The sequence below is a fragment of the Corvus hawaiiensis genome, chromosome 9 (genome assembly GCF_020740725.1).
Source record: "Corvus hawaiiensis isolate bCorHaw1 chromosome 9, bCorHaw1.pri.cur, whole genome shotgun sequence".
Lineage (NCBI taxonomy): Eukaryota > Metazoa > Chordata > Aves > Passeriformes > Corvidae > Corvus > Corvus hawaiiensis.
In genome coordinates this window covers 33,208,170-33,222,500 of record NC_063221.1, presented here as the reverse complement: position 1 = coordinate 33,222,500, position 14,331 = coordinate 33,208,170, and the positions used below count along the sequence as shown (strand labels likewise).

Sequence of the window (14,331 nt, the reverse complement as noted above, 5' to 3'; positions counted from 1 at the left end):
CAAGTCACAGTTTAAAATCTGTCCTACACATCCCCAATTTCCCTCCCCTCGAGGTGTGCACCCTCAGAAGCAGCACTGCTTTGCATGTACCCACTTGTATAGCACATATTTGGAGTGTTTCAAGACCCATCTAAGTCCATGAAATGATTTTTACTATCAATTGAAATGGGTATCAGCCCTCCTGAAGGACTTCAGTGTAATGTTTCTCAGTATATCAGGGACTCTCTCTTAAAATTGAAGATTCAAGTTAAGCACTTGACAAATGATCACAGTTCAGCCATAGACACAGCAACATTTTTGCTTGGCATGCTACAGCAGAAACTTTATTCAGTTCTTTTTGAAAATATTTGCAACCAAAATTTATTTTTGTAAACTCACAGAAATAAGCTTTAACATATAGGCTGTATACAACTCAAATACAGGTAATACTTTTAGCAATAACTTACAGATACAAACTAATGATAAACTACAATTTCACAAAGAATTGTAAACATTTTGCACAATTGTCAGTCCTTTCTTCTAGGCAAAGTGCTCTTTTGATGACAAATAAATTAACACACACACATAACTAGCATGGACTACTTCCAGACAGTACAAAAAGGTGTTTAATAAGGCTTGTAAACAATGTAATAGTTACTTATGCAGAATCCATAAAAGTGTCTTGCAGGCTAAATAGACATACATACCTGGGCAGCAAAAGTTATCTTGAAAATGCTTTGGGTGTTAAATAAAAAGTTAACATTAGTATCTTTCCAATGATATTTTCAATACACTATGACTTAAGGTTACATCTTTAATAGTTTAGATCTCTAATGAAAAGGAATTAGGTGTGACTTAGTGGCAGTTGTGTCATTGAATGGGGTAGCAAAGACTGAAGTCCAAGAGCTGTAGGTGAATGAGCTACAAAAACAGAAACATTTACCAGTCAACTTCATTGAAAGTAGCAAAAGATTATAAATCAGTAAATCCCACTGCATAATGACAGTTCACTGTCCCAACCCTGCAGCATGTTCTGTTCTTCCTAGCCCAGCATCTCCACTCCTCCACCCACAGCCCACCTTAACACCTCTGCTCTGGAGGAAAACAAGCTCAGGCCACACATGCGGCTCAGCCTGGTTCTCCCAAAACCTTCACAGTTCCTCCTAATCACAAATAGGAGACAAAGTTGTTGACTTGCTGGTTCATAAGACAAACAATGACTGAAAAAATCTTTGACCACCACGCTCTCCCCCTCTCTCCCATTGTGTGTTACTGTGAGGGAAGCTGAAGCTCTCAGAGAATTTGCTGTATTGAGCATACTCACACAGCCCATGGGATAAAAGCCAGGGAGCAGGTGGCAAACAGTTTTCATTAGATTATGTATTATTAAAATACGTGAAGTAGATGTTTAAATATGTACTTAATTTCTTATTCTTGTTTTAATAGTCTGCAAGAAGCACAAATGGTTGTCTTCATACTCAGATCTTCAGCCATGCTATTACAGTGAAGGGCTATACACCTTAATGAGGTGTAGATAGCAAGTACAGTATTAATATATCCTATAGAGACTACTAGAAATTATAAATCCATTAGGTTTCTTTAATCAATACTTGGTAAACTGTTCTTGCTACAGCTGATAATGATTTTACTCGGACAAAACCAGCAAAGCTGTTATACCTACCATCCACATAGCTGTGCAGAGCAGTGAGCATAGTCCCATCCTGGGGTACATAGGCAGAATATGCCATTTCTTCTAACATGGGTGGAGACAACCTGGAGGACTGAACTGCTGTGACAGGAGCAGTAGATGAATGATTCGGACTTACATGTTTCTTATGGCGTGCTCTGCAATTCTGAAACCACACCTGAAAAGGAGGGAAACATCATCACATTGATAGATTGCATTCAATATTAGCACAACAACAACAACAACCTTGGAGCTTATCTTAAGCTGAGTTCACATAGTTAATTGGGCCTTTGACACAGTGCTGACAGTCCAAATGGAGAAATATCCATTCTAAGCCTACAAGTGTGGTCAAGTCAGGAACACTTTTTCAGTACCCAGCAGCCCACCAAGGACAGGGACAGGCACAGCAAGGGGCTAGGCATCTCCCGGGGCCGGTGGCCCCCCAGGCCAAGCAACATCACCAGCAGCCCTGCTCTGCTTGGAATGCACCCCTCACCACATCCCAGACACAGTCTTCTCCCTGCCTGATCCCTACTGACAGCAAAGCTATGTTTTTCATAGGATACCCACTTGCCTTTTCACGTGGAAAAGCAGGCAAGATTTTTTTTCTAAGGATTGATTCCAGCAGTGAAATACCTCATTTCTATAGAAACACTCTGTCAGTCTTCCAGGTTAGAATGAGCCAAGGCAACTCAGAATTTATTTATATTAACATATAATTTATATATATTTTAAAAATCACATTTACATATAAAAAAGCATTCATATGTTTTCTGAGAGACATCTTCAAGCAAAGATTGCAAGTTTGTGTTTCATTTCTGGCTGACATGGGCATTTATTTGAACTCTGCTCTCTAGAACAAATGACTAGATATTCACTTGCTCCTAATGTGTCATACCACAAGACACTTTCAAAAAGATGCAGGTCTTAAGAACAGACTACTACAAACAGAAATACATATTTGGAATAACTGGCATAGTGCCAATTTCTATACTATTTAGCCTGAGAAGTTTCTTCTTAGAAGACTTAATCCCCCACACCAAGTGCAAGAGGAATACAGCAAGTTTTCCAAATTACCATGCTCGTTCTAGACCTATTCCTGAACATTCCTTTTGTCTGAAGTTAAAACAGATTAAATCTTTTTCCATGTTAGAATAACCTCAGAGAAAATTGTGATTGAGCATTTCCAATGGATGAGTACCAGACTTTGTGAGTCAAGTAACATCACACTGTTACCTGTATAACACGCCTGCTCAAGCCTGTTCTTTCTGCCAGTTTCTGAAGTGTTTGTGCATCTGGATTGTTGTCCTGAGCAAACTGTGCTTGCATAACCTGAAAAAGCAAGATATGAGATTGCAGAAGCATTTGTGTGGAAAGCCACATTTGACAGTCTTCTCAGACTATGGTACTACTCCTTGTCTCTCTTCAGGAAACTGGGTTTTTTTGTAATCACTAGTATCTAGAGAGTCCCCAATACATTTTAAAAAATTGTTTTAAATCCCCCAAAGCCAAAGCACAAGCCCCCTGCTATGCTTAACTGAGCTGTGACATTTACCAGGAATGAAAAGAATGGATTCTGCTCGGCAGTAGTGAAAACTGGAAGAGGTGCTCTTTAAGATTGCTTTAAAAGAACCGTAGGAGAAAATTCACTGCAAAGCAACTCAAATATGCTCAATAAACAGCTATAGCAGCAGACCACAACATAAGGAAGGCATGAGCCATAATCCACCACTCTGAACTTGTCAGTGTTATATGGAGTAATTGATCTTCTTTTCATCCCCATGGAGGATGCAGGAACTAGGAAGACTTTAACCAACTTTGCCTTTAACCAACCCAAGAAACAGAGGCTTCACCTTGGCTGTCCTTTTCGATGGTTTGGTTACTCACTCATCTTTTTACAGAAAATTGAAGTCAACACTTGTCATGAGGATATAAATTACACCTTTTTTTTTGAGGAAGTAGATGTCAATTTGGCCTGCATCCTGAAGACTTTCAAATGCTTCAAGGATTTGCCCTGTTTATGAAAGTAAGGTTTTGTGGATTTCTGCAGGGTATCTTCAGCAATTTCACACCATTAGTTTCTCATTTTTGGATTTTTGACCCTTAATTTGACCCAGCAAATTTTGCCTGGCTTCATCTTTCAAGATTCGGACTACTATTCATTCCACATTCAGAAACTATTTACTTTTGTGATTTTTCATAGAATCACAGAGTGGTTTGGGTTGGAAGGGCCCTTGAAAGCTCACCTTGTTCCAACCCTATGCCATGAGCAGGGACACCTTCTACTAGACCAGGTGGCTCCAAGCTCCATTCAACCTGACCTTGGACATTTCCAGGGATGGGGCATCCACAGCTTGCCTGGGAAGTGTGCCAGGGCCTCACTGGCCTCAAAGGGAAGAATTTCTTCTCAATATCCAATCTAATCCTGCCCTCTGTCAATGGGAAGCCATTCCCCCTTGTCCTGTCACTCCAGGCCCTTGTCCAAACTGCCTCTCCAGATGACTGGGAGCCCCCTTTAGGTCCTGGAAGGTGCTACAGAACTAAAACATCAAAAAAATGTGGACATTCTTTTGTACAAGTACTTTGTGCAGCGCATAATTGCATGCTGCCACTCTGACAGTCCACTTGTCCCTACAGTGTTTCTCTTGTTGGAAGTAAAGTCTTACAGCAGCCTCAAGGATAGGTACAGAGGTGCAACAAGCAGATAGAAAGTATCATTAAATAACAAGAGGCCATAAGATCTCAAACACCTGCTGAAGTATGTTACAATCTACTTTAAACAGGAGAAGAAAGGAACATGGAAGTTTCAATGACAGGAGCTGGGAAGGAGCCCTGAATACAGTTCCCATCCTATTGGCTGGTCCCGCCTCCCTTCCTCAGCTACTGCTGGGGAAAAAACTTCCCTTTTGCAGAAGTTCAAGCTCAATGTTCAGAGCCCTTGCCCTTCTGCACCTGGCTGGATTATTGCTAACATGCTTGTTTTGTGTTAACAGCACCTTCTGTCTCCAGTCATGACTATAATAGGAACCCAAGCTTTGAATGACCCCATGCCCTTTTATATAGCACTACTTTAACACCTCATACATTATTACACCTCAACATGAGTTTCTCAACTGCTTTCACCATGAATAAGAGGACAGGCCAACGAAACAGAACTCATGCTGTGACCAGAAATGCAAAGACCTGTTAAACCAAAGGCAAGGATGTGCAGCTAGGATTAGGTAGAAAGTCACAGCTTCCTTCTCACTACAGGTTAAAACCTCTAAATCTTGTCTCACCATCACCTCTTTCGTTGGAAGCTGGCCCTATCCTAATGTTTTTCCCTAAAAAGCTAACTTAAATGGTTTGAAATAGCTCTGGACTATCTGAATAGGAGTTAACTCTTGTCAAGGCAACAAAAGGACAAGAAGCCTAGAAAGCAGGGGAGATGCAGGCATTACAACAATTCCAGCTTCCATCCTATTCATGTCTTCAAATCACATACAGTACCCATCTTTAGTACAACTTCTCACATTAGATAATCTGAAAAATATTTTGTCTTTATTATGTTTAGTGATATAAATGGCTGATTAAATAGATTTCATCAAGCAATCAAAATAGAACCACCTTTTTGTTTCCACTCTGCAGACTTACCATCTGCCCCCAGGGAAATAAAGAGCTTGAAGAGTACTATTTCATATTAAACTGCTGAAACTAACAAACAATTCCAGAAACATGCTGTGTCTTGATAGTTTATTAAATAGTTTAAACCACTCAAGCTTTTCTTTTCCCCATATGCTTAAAATTTTCTATTGGTTCAGCACCCATATTCTGCATAAACCTGAGCTACACAAGTTTGTAGCACTGTCTCTACCTGGAGCTGATCTGCTGTGAAGCTGGTCCGAGCTCTTTTTGCTGGTTTTGGATGATTAACATCTTGTTCTGTTAGTAATGCTCCTTCCACACTAATGCCATTACCTGAAACATTAAAAAGAAAACAACGCTTCCTTTTAAACATTCACAATGATGTTGTAAGTCAGATTGTTCTCCAACAATAACCAACAGCACTGGCTCAGCGGAATTTCAGCTTATAAAAGCCATATTCTATTAAAAGTTAAATTGATCCAGCACCATAACACATTATGCCCTAAACAACTCCCTTGCAAGTGAGGAAAGAAATAAATCTAGCATGATATTTCATCAACAATATATGCTATTGCTTTCTTTTCCTTAGGATACAAAACAAGTTATACAGACTAAAACCAAAACAAAAACAACAAAAAACCCCAACAACAGCAACAAAAAAACAAACACCAAAAAACAAACCAAACAAAAAACCACACCAAAACTGCCCCCAAAACATGAAATAATTTCACATTCTTTTGATTCAAGAACCTGTGCTTCCAGTCTTAGTAAAATCAGTCAATTATCTCTTAGTAAGGAAAATGAAGTAAACCCCAACAATTTAATTAAATCTGAACCACAAACATAGTTCTTAACAAAAGCAGTATGTTACCATTTTCAACTTCTCTTTTCAGATTATCCAACATGCAGTCATAATGTACTCTACAAAGGACTTTCTCCTCAACCAAAGCGAACTCCTCTCCAGTTGAAAGCTGTCTTTTGCAGGAGAAGCATGCAAAGCACGCCAAGTGGTACACGTTCCCTTTCGCCCGCCGGACCCAGTCGGTGGAATGGATGTGCCGCCCGCAGCGGGAGCAGCGAGTGCCGTACCGCCTGCAATGAGAACGGCAACCAGGAGGCGAAGTTAGACACCGGCTCGGGCAAAGCGAAGCTCCGGCAGGATTAGAGGTGACCGTGTTGTGGCAGCGCAGCAGAGACCCACGGCATGACTGCGTTTGCATCGCAAAAAGTGTCAGCAAGTTTGTGTCTGATAGCTTAAGGCAAGACACTACTGGAATACAGAGGTTAGTATTTTCATAACGCAAAGAGCAAAACGGAAGCATTTTAACTGCTACATGAATTCATAGCTCCTCATCATTCCTTTTATAAAGATACTTACTCTCAAAAGCTGAAAGATGGAAACAGCAGGCTGTTCAAAATTCTTCCAATTATTCAAATGCGTTTCACATTACTCTAGTGGTAGTCTGAACTATTATATTTAGCTACATCTCCCTTCACTAATCTTTGAGCATCTTCAGCAGAAGGAGGGGAAACCTGTATCTTCATAGTTATTTCCTCAATTTGCATCACATTATGATTTTTAAATAAACTAAAAAATCTGCAAGTATTTACATTATTACAGTAGAAAAATTCTCTTTGAAGAGGAGACTAGCCACCAAAATATGTTGATTATTTAGATAAGAATTTGTCCTGAAAATCTTTGCAGACCCTAATTTTTTTCAAGTCACACAAGATTTCGTTTTTCCAGAAGTTTACAGCACTCAGCTTGCCTCCTCCCACTCTGCATCCAACTAGTCAAGTCTGATGCAATCTATTCACTGCACAGCTGAGAAGCCCAGAAAGTTTGGTCTAGCAATCAAACTAGAGAAGTATTAGCAATCACATCAAAATTAACAGCAACAATTTTTGCTGCTTTCTGGATCAAAGGCTTTGCATCCTGAGTACTACATTGCCAAAACAAATAATATTCTTTCTTGCAAGATTAGCCTGTAATCTTGAACAATTACATTCTAAATCAAATTGATCACAGAAAAGTATAACTGTTGAAACCTTCTTTTAAATAACATGGGGTTTATTCTGGGTTGATTTTGCAGCTCCTTGTGATGCCTTAAGCCCCACACCAGTAAAGCGCTACTCCAAACAAATAATCTCAATTTGCATTGCATTTTCAGCCAGCATTACCCAAGGATGATTCTTTGCACATACAATAGCTTTACAACAATACTGTGACAGGGACTCTGACTTTTTTCTCCCTCGGTGCATACACAAGTCAGTGATGGTATAAATACAGCAGCTATGCACAACAGGGGAAGGGCAGAGGGGAGACTTAGCAGGCAGTCACATTACACAGACTTAGGGTTCCCCAAGTCCCTCCTCAAGAAAAACTTTAAACTGCTGAAAATAAACCTAGCAAATGAAAAAGAAAGACAGTCAAGTGAATTTCAGTTATGGCTGAAGTGAAAAGTAACAAGCAAGTATAACAAGTTATCTGATAAATTATATTCCTGGATAATATACCTGAAATAATCAAGTTTGCAGAATATATCTTTATCTTTGATGTAGCAGCTGGTGTGCCTTCCCAGGGACGTTCTGCAAACGCTGCATGAGAGGCAGCGCACATGCCAGCAGAGGTCATTTACCTGCAAAAACCCAACAAAAAATACCCCTCAATGCTTGTACTACCAATATTACATTTTATATTTACAAACCCTGTTTTATTCCAGACCAGGCCAAAAGTTTTATGCATCCTGATTCACAGAAAAAGTTATCTTGAGTGCAAAATGTTTTAGAACTGCATTCATATTGAAGGTTAACTAATTTGATGCATGTCTTCAGAATAAGCTTTCATGGGTTTGTAATTAAAAGCAGTAGGAGAAGAAGCAAGAGATACAAGTTCCATGCAGATACTTGTGTCCAGTTCTGTTCTCACAGCGTTAAAGAGCAAGTTTTGGCCTTATGTGACCTTGGGAAGGTAGCTAACTTACACGTCTTTTCCCTAGTCTGCATAAATTCCTGCCTAAAAAACCCCCAAACATTGCAAAGTTATTTAAAATTTTAAAACATGAGTATTGAAGGCGGAAAAAAAAGTCTGTCAAATAGAAATGCACCATTAATCACACCTCCATTTGCCACGTTTCTGTTAAAGCAAAATTAGTGGATGGCATCTGAGTTTCAAAACAGCAGCAGGTGTTTTAATAGCAAATTCGATATTTCTTTCAAATGCCCATAGCAAAACTAAATGTAGTCATGGAACTCAGCAGAAACCAGCACTTTTGAAAACTTACATGTCATTTTGGGGCATACAAAATAAATAAAATGAGAGCAATTATTTTAATTTTTGCTTTCCTATAAAATGAACTCTTAATTGTGCAGATATTGCGCATCACCTAAGTAAACCGTTTGATAATCCAAGACTCCCAGTGACCACAAAAATTAAGTAATGATCCCCTGGATATTCCCATGCTGTAGAGGAGGAATTTTGTAAACCAAATAATGATTAAGTTTAGATTTTTTTTTTTCCACTGAGCCAATTTCTCATCTCATACCAAACAGCCGATATATTACCTAAGGCAAAGCAGATTTGAGGTAATCCAGGATATGCCTTTCATCAGAGCATAGCCAAACAAACCACAGTGAAACCAAGGCATGGACCCCAACACTCATGCTGGAATCACCTGTTTCAGTCATTCTTCAGGCTGTAACATTGCAGTTTGCCCAATGCTTTCCTAACCCTCATCCTTGTTGGCAGCTACCTTCCCATATGCTGACAAGTTTACACCACAATATATGAAACTGTTGATTGCAGTTGATAGCTGTTACCAAACTCACCCTCCCAGCCATCTCTCAGAAGAGCCACAGAGCAGAGGGGCAGCGCTGAGCCAGACTGAGCCTGCCCCGCAACCAGTCCTGCCGTGCCAAGACTCCCTGGGCCTCCCCAGGTCCACACCAAGCCCCGGCACAGGCAAGAGAAGCCCACGCAGCTCTGCACAACGTGAGCTGACATCCCAGCCGCTCAGAGCCCACTGCCTCTTCTTCAGAAACCAACGTTCTTCCAAAGAGCGGGACACCAGCAGCTTCCATAATAGTCCATTTGATGTAATTTGTCCGTATTCCTACTTGTTGGTTGACAGGGCTGAAAGTTGGAAGCTCTGCTGCTGCTGGACAGTAGCATACCAGCATCGATTCCTCTCTGCCTACACAAGAAGCAGTAACAGCTAATTTAAACTCAAGGCTAAATAATTTAGAGGTCTTTTGCTCCGAGTCCCGTTATCCTGGTTGTTCAGACAGGAGACAGCAGTGATCAGTAAACGATAAATGAGCTGCCAAAACGTCACGAGAGTTCAGAGAACTGAAACAGAGTTCAAGTCAGCTCTGTTCTTTGTCCACCCGCCCGTTCTGTGCCAGCCTAGGCTACTGCAAGGGGGACGGGGTCACCCGGACCAGGGATCCGTGGCAGCTCCTGCACCGACCCCATTTTAAGTGAACACTAGCCCCCGCAGACATTTTCCTTGGACCTCTCCACCTCAACCAAGACCTAAGTGGACGATCTAATAACACCACAGATATGCTTCCAGGGGTGTCACCCACCATCCTTCGCAAGTATACAACAATTTTGTTTAAGGGTGATGGAATCAACCGACTTCTGCCATAATTGTTACTCTCACTTATGAGAGGAAAGACGGCAAAAGTCTGACCCAGAATAATTTTAACGGCTATAATGAAAAAGGCGAATAAACTCCCTCCTTTCCCCCCTGCAGTAACATTTCATGTTTAAAGCTACTTAGTTGTGTTTGTTTTTAAATTATCTTGCTCGGTCCTGATTGCTAAGACAAGAAAGCTGCTCCGCATGCACGCAGCTCGTTTCCTTCAAATATATTAGTTGACCACCTTTTGCAGGAGTAATTTATTTCCTCATTTCTAAAGAGGCACTTTTGGCTTTGAGATTCACAACCTTCCCCCCAGACCTACTTCAGTATAATGCAGGTCGCGCCGCCGTCTGACCGAGAGCGCGCGGGAGCCACCGCGGTCGGGACCGCCCGTTCCCAATTCTTTCCCCGCTTCTCTCAGCGTGTCAGGAACACGCAGCGCAGCGCCAGTAGCGTCACCCGAAACACCGACAGCAGCTAGGGTTCCCTCTCTGGCCCAAACACCGCGAACAAGCGCGCTAGGACTCCGCACTCCCGTGTCCGCGGCAGCTCCGCGTCGTCCGGGGAGGGGAGGGCTGAGCCGTAGCGATGCGGCGACCCGGAGGGATGTCGGCGGGCCCGGTTCCCCGAGGCTCTCCGGGCACTGCCGGTGGCTCGGGCAGGCTCTCCCTAAGCGGGCCGCCCTCCGACGCCGAAGGTAGGGAGAGTCGCCAGACGAAGGGGGCTCCAGGTCGGGCACCCTTACCTTGAGCAGGTACTTGTCCACGATCTCCAGGCCGCAGCTGCTGCACACGCACTTGCCGGGGGCGCAGCCCGAGCCTGAGGCCATGGACCGCGGCGATGAGGAGGGCGACAGCGCAGCGGAGGAAGAGCAGGAGTCCTCGTCAGCTGCTGCGGGGCTGGCCTGCGAGAGGGCAGGGAGACCGCGGTCAGCGCCCGACCGCCCCCCAGGAGCCCCGCGCCGGCCCGGTCTGGCCCACCGACACCTGTGGGTCCCGCCAGGACTCTGGCGGCAGTCGCGGTGTCCGCGGGAGCCAGCGGGAGCGCTACGCCCGGTACCACCAGACCCACCGAGCCGCACCCGGCGCCCGAGCCACGCCATCCCCCCGCCCGCGCACCTTCTCCGCGGGGCCGCCGAGGGCGGGCAAGTCCTTGTCCTCCAGCCTGCAGACGAACATCGGGTCACTCTTCCAATACATGGCCCTACCCTACCGCATACCAGCCCCCGGCGGGCGGCGAGCCGGCTCCGGGGACCCCGCGCCGGTCTCTGCTCTCAGCGCCTGCAGGAAAAAAGTTTTGTTTTCAAGTGGGTGGACCTGCCCCGCTGGCCTCACCTCCTGCACAGAACCCGCCTTCCAGCGCGGCGGGGCCGTTATCTCCACCAGCGAGCCCGTGCGGGTTTAGTGAGGGGAGGAGGGAGGGAACCCCCCCCCAACATCAACAACAACAAAAAACCCAGCAACAAACCCCCCCCCCCCCCCCAGAGAACCCCCTCACTTGTCTTTATCTTTTGCCACAGCTTCCCCCCCGCTACCCTAGTCTAAGCAAGTGTTCCAGTTACATCTCCCTGTGAGCGAAGAAAACAAACACGAAGGAAAGCGAGAGCCCGTGTGACAGGAGCGATTTTCCCACGCTCTTGAATCCCAAAGCCCAAGCGAATTCCTATAGCTCAAACTCACAGCTCCTACACCCGTCTCACTACCTCGCCTCTTGCTTGCACCTCCGAAATCTAGTAATAAGACCTTTGTCATTTAGCTAAAATAGAAGGACCTGAGCTGCGAAAGCGTTCCGCCGTCTCTGAGCTCCCACAGGTGCTGCTGATTAACACCCGTGTCCCGGTGGCGCCGCGAGCAGAGGGTGCGGAGGCTGGCTGCCCCTCACTACCTGCAGAACCAGCCGGCGTCTCTCCGCGGAGAGGCTGTGGCTTACAGGCACCCTTTCTCCACGACCACAAATCTTGTCCGCAGAGTTCCCTCACACCAAACACTGATGGTGCTCTCGGGACATTAGAGGGGAATAAAGCAGCATCTTGTCCTTCGCAGATGAGGTAAATAACCGGGTGTCTGCTTCTTGGCACGTATTTAACCAGCCAGCTGCTTTTAATTAAAGTTGTCGTTTAGTTTCCATCTTTCCCCTCACCTCTGTGGTTCAGCCTTGCCTCACCATGGATGCAGGACGTGTTGTTGAGCCTCGGTAAAGTGATCTGAGACAATTGCCCCTACGTTTACAAACATGATGGATTTGATAAAAGAGAATTCTGCTTTTGAGGAGCTGTGTGAAAGGAGAAGCCCTCTATTGTTCTCCCTCTAAAAAACATGAACGTTGTTTCAAATCCCGTGCCCCGATCTTGCGGAACCGTAACTGTACTGAGCCCCGGTAAAGCCGGGACGTCCCGTCAATCACTCGTTTGTCCAGCGGTTTCAACCAATCTAACCCTGGGTAGAATCTCGCTGACATTCAGTCGCGGTGTTCCTGACACCGCTGCCTCAGTGAGGCAAAAGGGCTTTGGGGTTTGCGGTGGCCGTGACGTGGCTCGGCGCAGCGCGACCGACGCCCGGCCCGGCGTCCAGAGCCCCGAGCGGCGGCAGGAAACACGGACAAAGCCGGCCCCTGGGAGCCCCGGCCCAGCCCCGGCCAACACCTATGCTGGCCCGGAGCCGGTTTTCTGTCGTCTCCCCCGAGGGGTCGGGGTGTGCTTGCCCCCGACTGGGCCCGACCACCCGCCCCGCAGGCGACGGGCTGCTGCCCCACAGAGCGTCCGGTAACCGCACCTCGTCGCCGCGCTCTGGCCCCCCCGTCCCCCCCCCACGCAGCAGGATTCCCCCTTGGGCTCTGCTCCCTGTCCGCAGAGGTGCAGGTCGGGGCGCCAGCGGCCGAGTGTTCGGGCGGCCCCGTGGGTCGCGGCGGGGCGGAGCGGAGCGTTCGGCTCCGAGCAGGACCAGCGCGGATCCTGCCGAGCCCCCATCCTGCCCTCCGCGCGGATCTCCCTATCCGTGACCGACAGAGGCACGACAGCACTACTGTCGTCTGTCGCAGGTGGCACGACAGAAAATGAGCACCTGGCGGGGGGCTCCGAGGGATGCGTTGCGGTGCGGCCGGACCACCGTGATCAGAGCCCGTGGTGAGCCCGGACGCGGCGATCGGGCGCGGCGGGGAGCAGCGTCGAGGCTCGTCGTTCCTTTTCCTGCGCTTTCAACGAGTTAGTTAATGAGGTTGGTGCGCGCTCCGAGGAGGGCTGCGGGTTAGATTTCTATGAAATAACCTCCTTCCTATGCGCCTTTTCTCGCTGGAAATACAGCGGTTGGAGTCAACAAAGTCAATCTGCGCGTTGTTTCCTGTGGCGATCGTGAGATTACGAGCAGCGGTAATTCATACCGCGGTGTTGGAGGAAAACCAGCGTGCGGGAGATCTCCATGTTTCCTACAGTGTCCAGATCCGGCTCCGCCAGGTGACGAGCGGGCGCGGCTGCACTGGCCGCCCCGGTCTCTCCGCCCGCCCCGAGGCTTCGGAGCAGCCCCGCGCAGTGCGAGGGTCTCAGCGGAGGCGGGGCGGGGGACGCACTGCGGGGGTGCGGTGCTTGGCGGGGCTCAGCCAGGGCCCCTCCGATGGCTGCGCGGAGCCGCAGGCTGTGTCGGCCGCCCCGGGGCGCGGGAGGTTCGGGGAGTCAGGAGGAAAACGCGCCCAGAGAACAGTCCGTCAGCAGATCCGGGTTATTGCTATGGCCGGAGGGGCTTCGCAAGAGGTGAGCGGGTTTGCCGATCTAATTGGAGAGAGGCATTATTTCTGAGAAGCGGTCAGAAACGCGATAACGTGTACAGGGTGGACGTGGGAAGTATATGGGCTTGGTTATTCGGGATGCACCCGTGCTTGGCCCGTACACCTTTACCACCTATCTCTCCGAAGTCCAGTCTAAACTTCATTGCTTAAATTACACGCCCTCAATATTTTAGTGAACATTCTCTGCATCGTTTACTGAAGAAATGAAAACGGGTGGACACGCAGGCTCTAGAGAATTCCCGACTCTTGTGCGCCCTGCTCTCCCACTGCCGTCTCTGTGCACATCGGAAGGATGTGTCCCCTTTTGGGGCGTCGGGTAGGACCCCGCGGCAGGTCGTCGTGGTCTCGGCAGAGAGAGACGGAAGGGAAGGGGAGCCTGCCGGGGGCGGGCAGGGTGGCCCTGGCCTGATCCTACTGAGGCTGAGAGAGGAGAAGAGTGGGGGTCTCCGGCGGGACCCTCCAACAAGAACTGCATCTGGTTCTGATTCCTCTCTCTCAAGAGTAATGCCAGGACGTATGTAGGTGGGAGCGCTGATCAGCTGCACATAGGAGAGATCTCTTAAATATCTGACGACATGACACAGCACGAAGAAAATACTGAACGCGGGGAATTAGGGC

At 46.8% G+C, this 14,331-nt stretch overlaps 1 protein-coding gene across 1 annotated transcript; it reads right to left on the bottom strand.

Moving 5' to 3' along the window:
- Positions 1–296: 296 nt before the first annotated feature.
- On the bottom strand, positions 297–13,479 carry LHX8 (LIM homeobox 8). Its single transcript, XM_048313560.1, has 9 exons — positions 12,996–13,479; positions 11,055–11,216; positions 10,682–10,840; positions 7,808–7,929; positions 6,162–6,382; positions 5,520–5,623; positions 2,903–2,998; positions 1,661–1,844; positions 297–900 (listed from the first exon to the last, which is right to left on the bottom strand). Exons 2-9 carry the CDS (start codon positions 11,133–11,135, stop codon positions 824–826), a joined length of 1,044 nt encoding a protein of 347 aa, XP_048169517.1. The 5' UTR covers positions 11,136–11,216; positions 12,996–13,479; the 3' UTR covers positions 297–823.
- Positions 13,480–14,331: the final 852 nt, after the last annotated feature.

Coding starts and splice junctions, on each gene's coding strand:
- LHX8 (XM_048313560.1), bottom strand. CDS start 11,135: ATGTATTGGAAGAGTGACCCGATGTTCGTCTGCAGGCTGGAGGACAAG. Junction 7,930..10,681: donor TGGACAAGTACCTGCTCAAG/GTAAGGGTGCCC, acceptor GGGTTTTTGCAG/GTAAATGACCTCTGCTGGCA. Junction 1,845..2,902: donor TGAGCAGGCGTGTTATACAG/GTAACAGTGTGA, acceptor CCTCCTTTTCAG/GTGTGGTTTCAGAATTGCAG.